The 16,202-nt window shown below is 35.8% G+C and overlaps 1 protein-coding gene and 3 long non-coding RNA genes across 4 annotated transcripts; all 4 read left to right on the top strand.

Annotated features, from left to right (window-relative positions):
• The first annotated feature begins 2,434 nt into the window (after nucleotides 1-2,434).
• LOC124451888 lies at nucleotides 2,435-2,965 on the top strand. The gene is made up of 4 exons (XR_006950731.1): nucleotides 2,435-2,476; nucleotides 2,559-2,624; nucleotides 2,724-2,789; nucleotides 2,900-2,965. It is a non-coding gene; the product is annotated as an uncharacterized LOC124451888 (long non-coding RNA).
• A 221-nt stretch (nucleotides 2,966-3,186) lies between these two features.
• Nucleotides 3,187-4,240, top strand: LOC124451590. The gene is made up of 5 exons (XM_047002209.1): nucleotides 3,187-3,379; nucleotides 3,483-3,533; nucleotides 3,848-3,895; nucleotides 4,017-4,061; nucleotides 4,157-4,240. Exons 1-5 carry the CDS (start codon nucleotides 3,200-3,202, stop codon nucleotides 4,211-4,213), a joined length of 381 nt encoding a protein of 126 aa, XP_046858165.1. The 5' UTR covers nucleotides 3,187-3,199; the 3' UTR covers nucleotides 4,214-4,240.
• Nucleotides 4,241-8,380: 4,140 nt separating this feature from the next.
• Nucleotides 8,381-9,189, top strand: LOC124451069. The gene is made up of 2 exons (XR_006950332.1): nucleotides 8,381-8,891; nucleotides 9,116-9,189. It is a non-coding gene; the product is annotated as an uncharacterized LOC124451069 (long non-coding RNA).
• A 429-nt stretch (nucleotides 9,190-9,618) lies between these two features.
• Nucleotides 9,619-11,828, top strand: LOC124450904. Its single transcript, XR_006950259.1, has 5 exons — nucleotides 9,619-9,700; nucleotides 10,006-10,068; nucleotides 11,074-11,112; nucleotides 11,199-11,272; nucleotides 11,614-11,828. It is a non-coding gene; the product is annotated as an uncharacterized LOC124450904 (long non-coding RNA).
• The last annotated feature ends 4,374 nt before the right edge of the window (nucleotides 11,829-16,202 follow it).

Genomic DNA, 16,202 nt, shown 5'->3' on the forward strand with positions numbered 1-16,202 from the left:
CATTAATTTCTTCATGAAGTCATGTCATCTTTACATGATCATGCATTACGTACATTAATTTCTTCATGAAGTCATGTCATCTTTACATGATCATGCATTACGTACATTAATTTCTTCATGAAGCCATGGCATCTTTACATGATCATGCATTACGTACATTAATTTCTTCATGAAGTCATGTCATCTTTACATGATCATGCATTACGTACATTAATTTCTTCATGAAGTCATGGCATCTTTACATGATCATGCATTACGTACATTAATTTCTTCATGAAGTCATGTCATCTTTACATGATCATGCATTACGTACATTAATTTCTTCATGAAGCCATGTCATCTTTACATGATCATGCATTACGTACATTAATTTCTTCATGAAGCCATGGCATCTTTACATGATCATGCATTACGTACATTAATTTCTTCATGAAGTCATGTCATCTTTACATGATCATGCATTACGTACATTAATTTCTTCATGAAGTCATGTCATCTTTACATGATCATGCATTACGTACATTAATTTCTTCATGAAGCATGGCATCTTTACATGATCATGCATTACGTACATTAATTTCTTCATGAAGCCATGGCATCTTTACATGATCATGCATTACGTACATTAATTTCTTCATGAAGTCATGTCATCTTTACATGATCATGCATTACGTACATTAATTTCTTCATGAAGTCATGTCATCTTTACATGATCATGCATTACGTACATTAATTTCTTCATGAAGTCATGTCATCTTTACATGATCATGCATTACGTACATTAATTTCTTCATGAAGCCATGGCATCTTTACATGATCATGCATTACGTACATTAATTTCTTCATGAAGCCATGGCATCTTTACATGATCATGCATTACGTACATTAATTTCTTCATGAAGCCATGGCATCTTTACATGATCATGCATTACGTACATTAATTTCTTCATGAAGTCATGTCATCTTTACATGATCATGCATTACGTACATTAATTTCTTCATGAAGCCATGGCATCTTTACATGATCATGCATTACGTACATTAATTTCTTCATGAAGCCATGGCATCTTTACATGATCATGCATTACGTACATTAATTTCTTCATGAAGTCATGTCATCTTTACATGATCATGCATTACGTACATAGAAATCATCTGTGTTTTTTACTTAACTTTTTTGGACACATGTAGACAGGAAATCTATGATAACTCTATAAAAACTCTGTATAGTCTTTAATACTTTTCGCTGGTGAAATTAAGCTCCACGTCAAGTATATGAAGACATTACCGTATCCAGCAAACGTGTTTCGTCATTTTCACTGTATAAATTTCAGACATGATATCATTGCGTGTATATATTTGCTCTGGAGGAGTAAGCTAAAATGGACTGGCCAGTAGTAGTGCCCCATCGTTTATGTAGCCAACATTTACTGCACATAAAATGCTACGAACCCTAACATTTCGTGACTGTAGTGATTGAGTCATTGTGTAAGAATTGAAAAGTAAAACTTTTACCAAATGAGCCAACTTTGCACGTTGTGTCTGAGTGTAAAATCAATACTTATTTGATTAATTTGCTACGTAGCACAAAGGCTTGCTCTTGGCTATCCGTTTTATATTAAACATTCATTATGTTGATGATCCATACTTTCCCCATAATATAACCTGTTTCATTCATGCAAACGAATTTTAGGCGCAAGCTCCACAAAAGCAACAACAATTGGCTATGATACCATACATTGACATCAGTTCCAAGCTTGTGAGTTTTCGTTATCTACCTCTTGGCTATCTATGAAACCATGAAGTTGACTAATATCGTGAAAAATTTTAGATGCCCGTGTTAAAAAGAAAACTTGTCGTTGATCGTGAACCTCACGAGGTCAATGTACCAGAAAACGTTAGTCAAATCTTTCTTAAATTGATAAATGTTTCATTTGACTTTATTGACATCATTTGACTTTATTTCATTTGACATTTGACATCATTTGACTTTATTTCATTTGACATTTGACATCATTTGACTTTATGTTTGAACTAACTGAACTATTTTTTATGATCATACGCACCAACCATATTCATATTTCATTTCATTTAAAAGATGCAACAGTTGGCCATCATAACATACATCAACATGAGATCCAAATTTGTGAGTTTAGTGAGTCATCTTTCAAATGTAGTTAGTGATCGTTCCTGAGCCCCGTGGCTCTTCGCGAACCATTTCTCAATTGACAATATGTCGTGAAAATTTCAGATGCCCGTCTTAAAAAGAAAACCAGCTTATGTTTTTAAGCCTTATTTGGCGAACACACCAAAGAGCGTAAGTTCAAAGTCAACTTGTATCTGTTAGATCAAGATCTATATTTGATAAATCACTGAATATTAATTTGTCATATGTTGCCACAAATTTCAGATCCAACTTGTTCCAAAGCAGAATGAGTTATCTATAATACCATACATAGATATGACATCAAAACTTGTAAGTTTATCGTTTGTCAAAAGATCTTTCAAATCCAATCACCTTTACTCTATGTACAATCACGTCACTAAATAAACTTTAGATACCAATGTCAGAAAGAAAACTGGTGGTTGCTTATAATCTGTACGAGATCAATATAGAAAAGAGCGTGAGTTTAATTTAATGCCAGTTACATATAAATGGTAAAGAACATCCAATCTGATAAACCAATAAATATTGATTTGTCGTATGTTGCCATGAATTTCAGATCCAACTTGTTCCAAAGCAGAAAGAGTTATCTATAATACCATACATAGATATGACATCAAAACTTGTAAGTTATCGATTGTGGAAAGATCTTTGAAACACGATAATCATCTTTACATAAAGATTATTTGCTTTTTACCATCACACTTATTGATAATATCTCTCGACCAATTTCAGATTCCTGTGTTGGAAACGAAACTAATGCTGGTTCATAATCTGAATGTTGAAAACATTCCAAAGAGCGTGAGTAATTTTTTCGTTGATAGTTATATAATTTTCTAAAAAGATATTTTCTATTCGTCTTGAATGATGATCACAATTGATGATCATCATTCTTGGGTATCCATGATCATTCTATATCCTTCGATCCCACGATGTCATCAATTGATGATGACATCTTGGGATCGAAAGATACAAGAAGATGAGTTGAACGACATTGAAGTGCAGGAGCATAACGAACATCACATCCTTCAGAATATGAAAGACGAAGATGACATTGACAATGACATCATGGGATCGAAGGATACCCAAGAAGATGAGTTGGACGACATTGAAATATTGGAGCGTAAGGACCTTTCGGATGATTCTGAGGACGAGTCATGCCATTCGAAGGAAAAGAACAAATCTGAGCCACGTGTGTCTATAGATCCTTCGGAGGTAAAGTCATATTTGTTTACAAGAACGGTGAGCAATTTCCAACTTGCGAGATCGAATAAGGATTTCATGGAGCTTGTGAAAACTTTATGATTTTATTTTGCAGCCGTTGACAGCAGCCTACATGAGCCAGACATTATTTAATAATCTCAACATTGTAAGTAAAAAACAAAATAATTTCAGCATTTATATATTTTTCAAATATTGCCGTTTTTTAAAGGAACCCATGATTTTTGTTGGGTTAGTTAATCCAGAAATTGATCAGAAAAAATGAACAAACATTTGAACCTGAAAAATTCATTTTCTTGAAGACTTATCTTGACTTTATACAACTATCGCAAAGAAGTTAGTTATCTCGTACCAAACATTGTCTCCTGTGTCAGTGGTCATTAAGAATGTATACGTCATCTTCATGTATATAGTCTGTGACGTATACATTACGTAATTCATAATTTTCTTTAATATCTCCAGGTTCTGTACGTGAAGATAAACGTTCTGATGCATCAACCGACTATCGTAGTAAGTAGAAAATTTATATTACTTAGTCATCTTAGTCTTCTCAAGACGAGACTTGCAAATGGCGTTTTTCAAATTCATTAAATTGTATGTAGTTTTACTGACTTGTTACCTTTTATCACAGAGAACAGCCAAACAAATTGGCCTTCTCGATGTTCATCCCGATACGGTGAGATTCTTCTATCGTGTAAAACACGTCATCATTAATAACGAAGACATACTTGAAAGATATTGTTTATATTTGGAAATTTATTTACTTTGCAGTCGTTGGTCGGAGTAATGGGATCCAGGAATTTTATATCACTGTTGCATCAGGTATGAACTATACGATTTTATGGTTTGTTTTTCGCGAATGATCAATCCACAAAACAAGTGGGCTGTTCATTTGCGAAATGTTAATATGTTATGGTTTTCCCGTGTAGATTTACAAAAACTGCAGGAATACAATTACGTTGGAAAAAACGATTTGTTTGAACTGATTGATGTGGTACGTGGAGTAATTTCATCTGTGCTTCATTTTTTGCTGCAATTTGTTGACGTTTGTTCAAACAAAATAGCCTCCTGAATATCTCTAACATGTTCCATTCTTATTTTTACCTCAGCCGAGTTATATGAATGAAGGACATTGCTCCGATGATCTTGATGAAGATGATACGGTAAGTTACAAAAAATACCAAAAGTTACCTAAAAACCAAAGGAAAACAGTAAAACAAAGTTTATTTACAGTGTATAATCAACTGCAAAATATTTTCTTCATCAATTTAACATTCTGAATGCATATATATCTGAATATCCATGTATATCCATATTCTGATAGCGTGTATCCTAATATCCACGCGTGTATCCTCTTTAGTAAAAACGTTGTTTGGGTGCATGGTAAATAACCTTTATCAAATAAGAGAGAGCTAGCATGAATTAGGAATGCTGCACGATAAAAAGCATGTTAGGACACGGGTTGTAAAACGTGTATAGCATAACAGAAATTTATCAGGCTAGAAATAAGGTAATCAGATGACAAAATCACGTGAGTTGAAATAGAATAACGCAGATTACAAAGGAATTTACGAAATCATGCGTTAATGGCTATTTGCAGGACTCGTCCGAAGATACATCTCGATCAGATTGTCTGTTTAAAGAGGTAAGTCTCGAAATCTTTGGAAAGTCTCTATTTGCCAAAATACGTTCGTCATATAACTCTGGTGAAAATATGCTTTTCTATAGAAAAGACGTATTTTCATATCATCAAAATAAAGCATAAAAATGTTGAATGATGCGTTTTTCTTGACGTTTACACTGACATATGATATTTTCAGCCAAAGTCACAGGATGAAGAGGCTGCAAAAGAAGCAGCAAGCGTTGTGGCTGATGTTGTCAAAGATGTCATTGATGAAGATGTACGTTTGAATTTCCTCGAAACGGTGTTTGTGATTTGTATAATTTTCTGGCATTTTCACGTACACATATTTTCTTGCGTGAAACTTTCAAAGTAACCATAAAGCCAAGATGCATATTCTAGTAATGTTTTTAGGAATCGAATTGCGGTGATGAAACCACAAAAGATCAAGGATATACTCCGCCGTCATCCAAGAATAAAGTTAGTTGAAATTGTAGAATCGAAAAACTTAACAAGGACTAATTAAAGGAAAGATTTTTTATCATTTGTCTTTTGTACAATTATTTTAGGATGACAAAGTTGACAAACAAAATATGAATGAGCATGGGCACAATCCCGTTGATGAAAAAGTAATTTTTAATTTCAAAATCGACGAGATATAAATACGTTTATTCATTCGTTTCCTCAAATGTCTGCTTTCTGAATATTTTTAGTTTGCTAATGTTGAACAGCAGGAAGCTCCAAATGAATGGTCTAATGGGAATGGTGATCACTATCATATTCCCAATCAATGGCACAATGTCCATGCTCATCAACATGAAATTCCCAATCAATGGCACAATGTCCATGCTCATCAACATGAAATTCCCAATCAATGGCACAATGTCAATGCTCATCAACATGAAATTCCCAATCAATGGCACAATGTCAATGCTCATCAACATGAAATTCCCAATCAATGGCACAATGTCCATGCTCATCAACATGGGATTCCCAATCAATGGCACAATGTCCATGCTCATCAACATGGAATTCCCAATCAATGGCAATTGTCAATGCTCATCAACATGAAATTCCCAATCAATGGCACAATGTCCATGCTCATCAACAGGAAATTCCCAATCAATGGCACAATGTCCATGCTCATCAACATGGGATTCCCAATCAATGGCACAATGTCCATGCTCATCAACATGGGATTCCCAATCAATGGCACAATGTCCATGTTCATCAACAGGAAATTCCATATCAATGGCACAATGTCCATGCTCATCAACATGAAATTCCCAATCAATGGCACAATGTCCATGCTCATCAACATGATTCCCAATCAATGGCACAATGTCCATGCTCATCAACAGGAAATTCCCAATCAATGGCACTTTGTCCATGCTCACCAACATGGATTCCCAATCAATGGCACTTTGTCCATGCTCATCAACAAATTCCCAATCAATGGCACAATGTCCATGCTCATCAACAGGAAATTCCCAATCAATGGCACTTTGTCCATGCTCATCAACATGAAATTCCCAATCAATGGCACAATGTCCATGCTCATCAACATGAAATTCCCAATCAATGGCACAATGTCCATGCTCATCAACATGAAATTCCCAATCAATGGCACAATGTCCATGCTCATCAACATGAAATTCCCAATCAATGGCACAATGTCCATGCTCATCAACAGGAAATTCCCAATCAATGGCACAATGTCCATGCTCATCAACATGAAATTCCCAATCAATGGCACAATGTCCATGCTCATCAACAGGAATTCCCAATCAATGGCACAATGTCCATGCTCATCAACATGAAATTCCCAATCAATGGCACAATGTCCATGCTCATCAACATGAAATTCCCAATCAATGGCACAATGTCCATGCTCATCAACATGAAATTCCCAATCAATGGCACAATGTCCATGCTCATCAACATGAAATTCCCAATCAATGGCACAATGTCCATGCTCATCAACATGAAATTCCCAATCAATGGCACAATGTCCATGCTCATCAACATGAAATTCCCAATCAATGGCACAATGTCCATGCTCATCAACATGAAATTCCCAATCAATGGCACAATGTCCATGCTCATCAACATGAAATTCCCAATCAATGGCACAATGTCCATGCTCATCAACATGAAATTCCCAATCAATGGCACAATGTCCATGCTCATCAACATGGAATTCCCAATCAATGGCAAAATGTCAATGCTCATCAACATGAAATTCCCAATCAATGGCACAATGTCCATGCTCATCAACATGAAATTCCCAATCAATGGCACAATGTCCATGCTCATCAACATGAAATTCCCAACCAACAGGAAAATGACAATGCTCATCAACATGAAATTCCCAACCAACGGGAGGATGACAATGCTCATCAACAGGAAATTCCCAACCAACAGGAAAATGACAATGCTCATCAACATGAAATTCCCAACCAACAGGAAAATGACAATGCTCATCAACATGAAATTCCCAACCAACAGGAAAATGACAATGCTCATCAACAGGAAATTCCCAACCAACAAGAAAATGTCCATGCTCATCAACATGAAATTCCCAACCAACAGGAAAATGACAATGCTCATCAACAGGAAATTCCCAACCAACAGGAAAATGACAATGCTCATCAACATGAAATTCCCAACCAACAGGAAAATGACAATGCTCATCAACAGGAAATTCCCAATTAACGGAAGGATGACAATGCTCATCAACAGGAAATTCCCAACCAACAAGATAATGTCCATGCTCATCAACATGAAATTCCCAACGAACGGGAGGATGACAATGCTCATCAACAGGAAATTCCCAACCAACAAGAAAATGTCCATGCTCATCAACATGAAATTCCCAACCAACAGGAAAATGACAATGCTCATCAACAGGAAATTCCCAACCAACAGGAAAATGACAATGCTCATCAACATGAAATTCCCAACCAACGAGAAAATGACAATGCTCATCAACATGAAATTCCCAATCAACAAAATGGCAATGCCATCAACAGGAAATTCCCAACCAACGGGAGGATGACAATGCTCATCAACATGAAATTCCCAACCAACAAGAAAATGTCCATGCTCATCAACATGAAATTCCCAACCAACAAGAAAATGTCCATGCTCATCAACATGAAATTCCCAACCAACAGGAAAATGTCCATGCTCATCAACATGAAATTCCCAACCAACGGGAAAATGTCCATGCTCATCAACATGAAATTCCCAACCAACAGGAGAATGACAATGCTCATCAACATGAAATTCCCAACCAACAAGAAAATGTCCATGCTCATCAACATGAAATTCCCAACCAGCGGGAAAATGACAATGCTCATCAACATGAAATTCCCAAACAACGGGATGATGAAAATGCTCATCAACATGAAATTCCCAACGAACGGGCGGATGACAATATGGAAATTGTGATAAAGATGACAAAGATGGAAACAAAGATACAAAGATTGCAGCAAGAGTTGGAGCAATTACAAACGTCCGAAGCAGACCTTAAACGAAGAATTGATGTTGTTCGAGCTAAGAGGGTTAGGATCCGGAGGATGACAATGCTCATCAACATGAAATTCCCAACCAACAAGAAAATGTCCATGCTCATCAACATGAAATTTCCAACCAACAGGAAAATGACCATGCTCATCAACATGAAATTTCCAACCAACAGGAAAATGACCATGCTCATCGACATGAAATTCCCAATCAACGGGAAAATGGCAATGGCCATCAACATCTCCCAATCAATGGGATAATGACAATGCTCATCAACATCTCCCCAATCAATGGTACAGTACCAATATTGAACAGCAGCTGATGCTTAGTCGATGGTATAATTCAGTTTGTCAAAACGTAAGTTGGAATCTTAAGATAGAAACATAATTTGATAAATGTGTTTATGAATAGTTTGGATGAATGAGCGTGAAAGATTTTTACGTAAGAGCCGTGACTGAGATTTTGCTCTCGCTACGAACTTGATATTTTGTAGTACGCAAACTGTGAACTTCACAAATCCTTCAATAACCTCATCTTGATGCAAGTATAGTAAATGTTATAATGTGTAAAAAATTTTACAGCAAGAAGAATACAACGACAACCAGATTCTGCAAGAGAACGAGCAATGTTCAGGTTGTTCTTTATGCTTTATGAACAAAAATCCCAACTCAAGGTATGGCAAAGAGAAAATAAATTTTGTTCAAAGTAAACTTTTCAAAAAAAGTTGTTGATTGAAGTTCAATATTTGATTAACCAAAAAAATCATAGCTCTTTATTTATTCAAAAAATGTCTAACGTCTTAGAGGAAAGCACCATGTTAGAAGTGTGACTTAGGAAAGATTTTACTTTCTTAGCTTTGATTTCGGCTAAAAAGTTCTAGAAATTTTTGGCTGAAACGCAGATACTATTAACCAGTGCTGTAGAACTAAATTTATCAGATGGGGGGGCTCTCTTGACGAAGCTGAAGTCAAGAAATTATGAAAAATTACCCATTTCAAAGGTAGAAGGGGGCTCCTCCCCCGAGCGCACCCCCCTCCCCTACTTCTACAGCACTGCTATTAACCACACAAGGGATTGACATTATTTCTCCTAACAATTTATAGTCTTCATCAGAGGTACAATGCCATCTGGTTGAAGAGCGGCTCATCTTTGGTCAATATGAGCACGTAAGTTAACTGTTTATACAAAGAAACAAACTAAAAATTAAATACTTTTATAGACTAACCTACAAAAACAATTGACGCCCGCGCATTTTCTCTACACACATACTATGAGGCGGAAAACAAATACTTCGAACCAGACAAACAGTCCTTCTCAGGTTGACTCTGAAGATGACTACCTCTAAGGTTTTAGAAACGTCAGTCATCATCAACACCATAGGCGGGGGATCCTCTACCGAGCGCCCCTACTTTCTTCAGCACTGCTATTAACCACACAAGGGATTGACATTATTTCTCCTAAAATTTTATAGTCTTCATCAGAGGTACAATGCCATCTGGTTAAAGAGCGGCTCATCTTTGGTCAATATGAGCACGTAAGTTAACTATTTATACGAAGTAATGATACAACTTGTTTTGCAGAGTTAGAAAGCTCTAGGCATGTATTATTCAATAAGACCAAGCAATATTCGCCATCGTATTTGAATATGACTAAAGATGACGAATTTACATGTTTTTAGAAACAAACGAAGAAACAAACAAAAATTAAGCACACTTTTTAGACTAACCCACAAAACACAATTGACGCCCGCGCATTTTCTACACACATACTATGAGCCGGAAAACAAATACTTCGAACCAGACAAACAGTCCTTCTCAGGTTGACTCTGAAGATGACTACCTCTAAGGTTTCTAAACGTCAGTCATCATCAACACCAACAGTCCTTCTCGGGTTGACTCTGAAGATGACTACCTCAAAGGTTTTAGAAACGTCAGTCAACTTCAACAAGTCCTTCTCAGGTTGACTCTGAAGATGACTACCTCTCAGAAACGTCAGTCATGAACACCAACAGTCCTTCTCAGGTTGACTCTGAAGATGACTACCTCAAAGGTTTTAGAAACGTCAGTCAACTTCAACAACAACAGTCCTTCTCAGGTTGACTCTGAAGATGACTACCTCTAAGGTTTTAGAAACGTCAGTCATCATGAACACCAACAGTCCTCAGGTTGACTCTGAAGATGACGGTTTTAGAAACGTCAGTCATGAACACCAACAGTCCTTCTCAGGTTGACTCTGAAGATGACTACCTCTAAGGTTTTAGAAACGTCAGTCATCATGAATACCAACAGTCCTTCTCAGGTTGACTCTGAAGATGACTACCTCTAAGGTTTTAGAAATGTCAGTCATCATCAACACCAACAGTCCTTCTCAGGTTAACTCTGAAGATGACTACCTCAAAGGTTATAGAAACGTCAGTCAACTTCAACAACAACAGTCCTTCTCAGGTTGAGTCTAAAGATGACTACCTCAAAGGTTTTAGAAACGTCAGTACTCTGATGATGAATTTATAGTGATTTTTGTTACAATTATTTTTCCATAGATGAAAGACAACAAGGTTCGACCCAATTATAGACAACAAGTAAGACCACTTTCCTGCGTTTTCAAATGGATATTTTTGAAATTTCATATTTTTCAGTACCAAATCTACACTTATACATTCTGTAGTATCGTAGTCAGAAACGTAAATCGATGTACAAGAAATCAGGGTCTGTGCAATTTACAAAAGAATTCCCTTATAGGTAAATATTACGTTACTTTTGAAGAAAATGTTTAGAGGATTATTGGTCATGTTTGTGTTTCAAATACATGGTCGAAACTCTAACTGTGCATAAAATGAATAATGGTGATGAGATACGGCAGGCTAGACAACTTGTATTGCAACAATATCTTTACATGAAGGTCTTTCAACAGCTTAAAATGAGACAATATTCCTAACAACGATAAATAACTGACATCAAGTCATGCAGTGCATGTGATGCAGCTTTAAACTGCATGCTTTGAGTCGATAAAGTTTAATAATTTGAATGACGTATTATTTTTCTATCTCAAAATTGATTAATATTTTTTTCATTCCAAACAGATACATCATCAACATGCAAGATTATGTTTATATAGATGAACCTATATTTAAATATATTTTTCACGTACTGTACTTTAGTTGTAAATAATAAATTTAAAGATTTGTACATTACAGACATGCTTGTCTCTATCTTTTTTAAGAGAAGACATAAGTAACTATAAATGTATTGCTAATGTATTACCAAACTAACATTAATATAAATTTATATATTTGTACTACTCTTTCACTCTTTATATCAACAATCCTTCTTCGTCTAATTTTTACGAATATGATTTTTGGTTTGTTGTTTTATCTTTACCTGGAAGTGTTCTGCTATAATTTTGATTCGAGACCTTCAATGGTCTATTTTTTGCATTAAATACTTCAAGGTAGGAATGGCACTTTAAAATGACCAAGTGTCTTCAACGAACTCTCTGGTCTAGTGGATAGACACAACCTTTCGAGGTTGAGAGTGGAGGTTCGAGCCCTGTCTGGAATAAGATGTAACTATGCTAAGGATGAATAAGAAATAGGAAAATAAGGAAATAGTGCTGGTTAATAGAACAAAAATGGGATTTCTATTACTAAACTTTTCGAGAATGGAATGCGACACTTAGTATAAATTCAGAAAAAAAACGCTCTCCGATGAGAAGGAGAGCGAAGAAAAAAGATAGGATCCCATGCAAAAACCACTCTTAAAAACTAAGTCTTTTGCTCAAATTTTTATGACTCCTGTGATCAGGGAGTTATTTTTTTAAATTTTGAAAAGTCAGGAAACCCAAGAGCAAACAGAACGCCCTAATCATCCCTTTCTTACATCCAGGCACTCGTTCCTCAGTTCGACTTTCTGTCTTCCACATCCACCGCGTACACCTGCCAAGTGTGTTGGCAGAGGGGGCGAACCAAGGATCTTGTGCACCGGAGGTCATTGATGTCGAACTAAACGCCCAACATCGGCCAGTTGAACTAACCGCTCATCATCGAAAGCTCTATGTTTTTTGGAGTATTTGTTAAATTTTTTCAATGTGAAGCGAAAGAAAAGGAGAAGGTCTTGAACCTTAGATGGTCTTGAACCCGAGAAGGTGAGAGCACTGCACCGACATCTTTACCACTCAGCCAGACGGGTGAATTGGAAAACCGTTAAAACATGTCAAGTGTTTCTGACTAAACAACACTGTCTTCATTTCTCTTGAGGCTCACATTTAATACTGTGTTTGTTTTGTTCTTGGTCACCATCATTGCAAAGATGAAGAAAGAGACTTACTACGCATTTTAGTTGTTTAGCTCTAACATTGCAGGATAATAAATGATATAACCGAAAGGAGGAAGACGAATGGAGTATGCACAATGTCAGACATTGCCATGTGGTGAATCAGAAAAACAACGCGCATGTTCGTAGTCAATTTAATGGCGCTGGGAGTTTCTAACTTGTCTGTTCAAAGTTAAATGACATATTTTTTACCATTATGCATGATAATATTGTAATGGTTTGTACAAAAGCATATGGTTCCTACAGAACAGTATCCACTTACTAATTCAGGTCTTTTGTCAATTTACAATCTTGCCATGTCTTGAGTGTCATCATTTCAACTATAGTCAATGTAATCAATATAGCCAATGCGGTTTTTGTCGACATTTGTGTCTATCTTCTTGTCTACCTTTGTGTCTACCTTCTTGTCCACCTTTGTGTCTACCTTTGAAATGACTAATTGAAAAATTAGTCATTTCATAGTCGAAAGTATTCCAAGTAATCGAAGGTAGTCAATTCACGCGATGCCATGTGGTAAATCAGGGCAGTGACGAGCATGTCTTAGGTCATTTTTTCCGATGCAATGGCGTCGAGATCATTTGACTTTATGTTTGAACTAACTGAACTATTTTTTATCATCATAACGCACCAACCATATTCTTTTCATCGTTGGTTTTGGTTGCGCACAAACAAAAGTTAAATAGCAAGGACAAAGAAACCTATGAAATGGCGTCTTTTATGATATCGTCTTTTATACAATGACAACTTTTTCTCTTTTATGTAATCGATTACATCTTTTTCTCTTTCTATTCATGCATTTTCACAAATCTTAACATTTTTTCCCCACAAAGACTATAATTCATGCACTTTCATAAATTTCAAAGCATTGAATTCAGTGGATTATAGCCTTTTTGTGAAAAAATGTGAAAATTTATGAAAATGCATGAATTATAGTCTTTGTGGGGAAAAATGTTAAAATTTGTGATAATGCATGAATTATAGTCTTTGTGGAAAAATGTTAAATTTGTGAAAATGCATGAATTATAGTCTTTGTGGGGAAAAATGTTAAAATTTGTGAAAATGCATGAATTATAGTCTTTGTGGGGAAAAAATGTTAAGATTTGTGAAAATGCATGAATTATAGTCTTTGTGTTAGAAAATGTGAAAATTTGTGAAAATACGTGAATTATAGTCTTTGTGAAAAATGTTAAATTTGGAAAATGCATGAATTATAGTCTTTGAAAAATGTTAAGATTTGTGAAAATGCATGAATTATAGTCTTTAAAATGGAAAAATGCAATGAATTATGTGTTAAAATGCATGAATTATAGTCTTTGTGGGAAAAAATGTGAAAATAAGATTTGTGTGAAAATGCATGAATTATAGTCTTTGTGGGAAAAATGTTAAGATTTGTGAAAATGCATGAATTATAGAAAAAGATGTGAAAATGCATGAATATAAAAAGAAAATTATGCATGAATAAAAGAGAAAAAGTTGTCATTGTATAAAAGACGATATCATAAAAGACGCCATTTCATAGGTTTCTTTGTCCTTGCTATTTAACTTTTGTTTGTGCGCAACCAAAACCAACGATGAAAAGAATATGGTTGGTGCGTTATGATGATAAAAAATAGTTCAGTTAGTTCAAACATAAAGTCAAATGATCTCGACGCCATTGCATCGGAAAAAATGACCTAAGACATGCTCGTCACTGCCTTGATTTACCACATGGCATCGCGTGAATTGACTACCTTCGATTACTTGGAATACTTTCGACTATGAAATGACTAATTTTTCAATTAGTCATTTCAAAGGTAGACACAAAGGTGGACAAGAAGGTAGACACAAAGGTAGACAAGAAGATAGACACAAATGTCGACAAAAACCGCATTGGCTATATTGATTACATTGACTATAGTTGAAATGATGACACTCAAGACATGGCAAGATTGTAAATTGACAAAAGACCTGAATTAGTAAGTGGATACTGTTCTGTAGGAACCATATGCTTTTGTACAAACCATTACAATATTATCATGCATAATGGTAAAAAATATGTCATTTAACTTTGAACAGACAAGTTAGAAACTCCCAGCGCCATTAAATTGACTACGAACATGCGCGTTGTTTTTCTGATTCACCACATGGCAATGTCTGACATTGTGCATACTCCATTCGTCTTCCTCCTTTCGGTTATATCATTTATTATCCTGCAATGTTAGAGCTAAACAACTAAAATGCGTAGTAAGTCTCTTTCTTCATCTTTGCAATGATGGTGACAAAGAACAAAACAAATACAGTATTAAATGTGAGCCTCAAGAGAAACGAAGGCAGTGTTGTCTAGTCAGAAACACTTGACATGTTTTAAACGGTTTTCCAATTCACCCGTCTGGCCGAGTGATAAAGATGTCGGTGCAGTGCTCTCTTCTTCTCGGGTTCAAGACTATCTAAGGTTCAAGACCTCCTTTTCTTTCGCTTCACATTGAAAAATTTAAAAAATACTCCAAAAAACATAGAGCTTTCGATGATGAGCGGTTAGCTCAACTGGCCGATGTTGGGCGTTTAGTTCGACATCAATGACCTCCGGTGCACAAGATCCTTGGTTCGCCCCTCTGCCAACACACTTGGCAGGTGTACGCGGCGGATGTGGAAGACAGAAAGTCGAACTGAGGAACAAGTGCCTGGAAGTAAGAAAGGGATGATTAGGGCGTTCTGTTTGCTCTTGGGTTTCCTGACTTTTCAAAATTTAAAAAAATAACTCCCTGATCACAGGGAGTCATAAAAAAATTTGAGCAAAAGACTTAGTTTTTTTAAGAGTGGTTTTTTGCATGGGATCCTATCTTTTTTTTTTCTTCGCTCTCCTTCTCATCGGAGAGCGTTTTTTTTCTGAATTTATACTAAGTGTCGCATTCCATTCTCGAAAAGTTTAGTAATAGAAATCCCATTTTTGTTCTATTAACCAGCACTATTTCCTTATTTTCCTATTTCTTATTCATCCTTAGCATAGTTACATCTTTTTCCAGACAGGGCTCGAACCTCCACTCTCAACCTCGAAAGGTTGTGTCTATCCACTAGACCAGAGAGTTCGTTGAAGACACCTGGTCATTTTAAAGTGCCATTCCTACCTTGAAGGATTTAATGCAAAAAAATAGACCATTGAAGGACTCGAATCAAAATTATAGCAGAACACTTCCAGCTAAAGATAAAGCAACAAACCAAAAATCACATTCGTAAAATTACACGAAGAAGGAGTGTACATATATAGTGTGAAAGAGTTGCACAAATATATACATTTATATTAATGTTAGTTTAATAATACATTAGTAAAACATCTATAGTTACTTATGTCTTCTTTAGAAAA

This window comes from Xenia sp. Carnegie-2017, unplaced genomic scaffold (genome assembly GCF_021976095.1).
Source record: "Xenia sp. Carnegie-2017 unplaced genomic scaffold, XeniaSp_v1 HiC_scaffold_24, whole genome shotgun sequence".
Lineage (NCBI taxonomy): Eukaryota > Metazoa > Cnidaria > Anthozoa > Malacalcyonacea > Xeniidae > Xenia > Xenia sp. Carnegie-2017.

Bases quoted from the DNA above. Each gene is read 5' to 3' on its own strand.
- LOC124451590 (XM_047002209.1), top strand. From the start codon at position 3,200: ATGAAAGACGAAGATGACATTGACAATGACATCATGGGATCGAAGGAT. The intron at 3,380-3,482 runs GTAAAGTCATAT...TTTATTTTGCAG, and splicing joins TGTCTATAGATCCTTCGGAG to CCGTTGACAGCAGCCTACAT. The intron at 3,534-3,847 runs GTAAGTAAAAAA...TAATATCTCCAG, and splicing joins TATTTAATAATCTCAACATT to GTTCTGTACGTGAAGATAAA.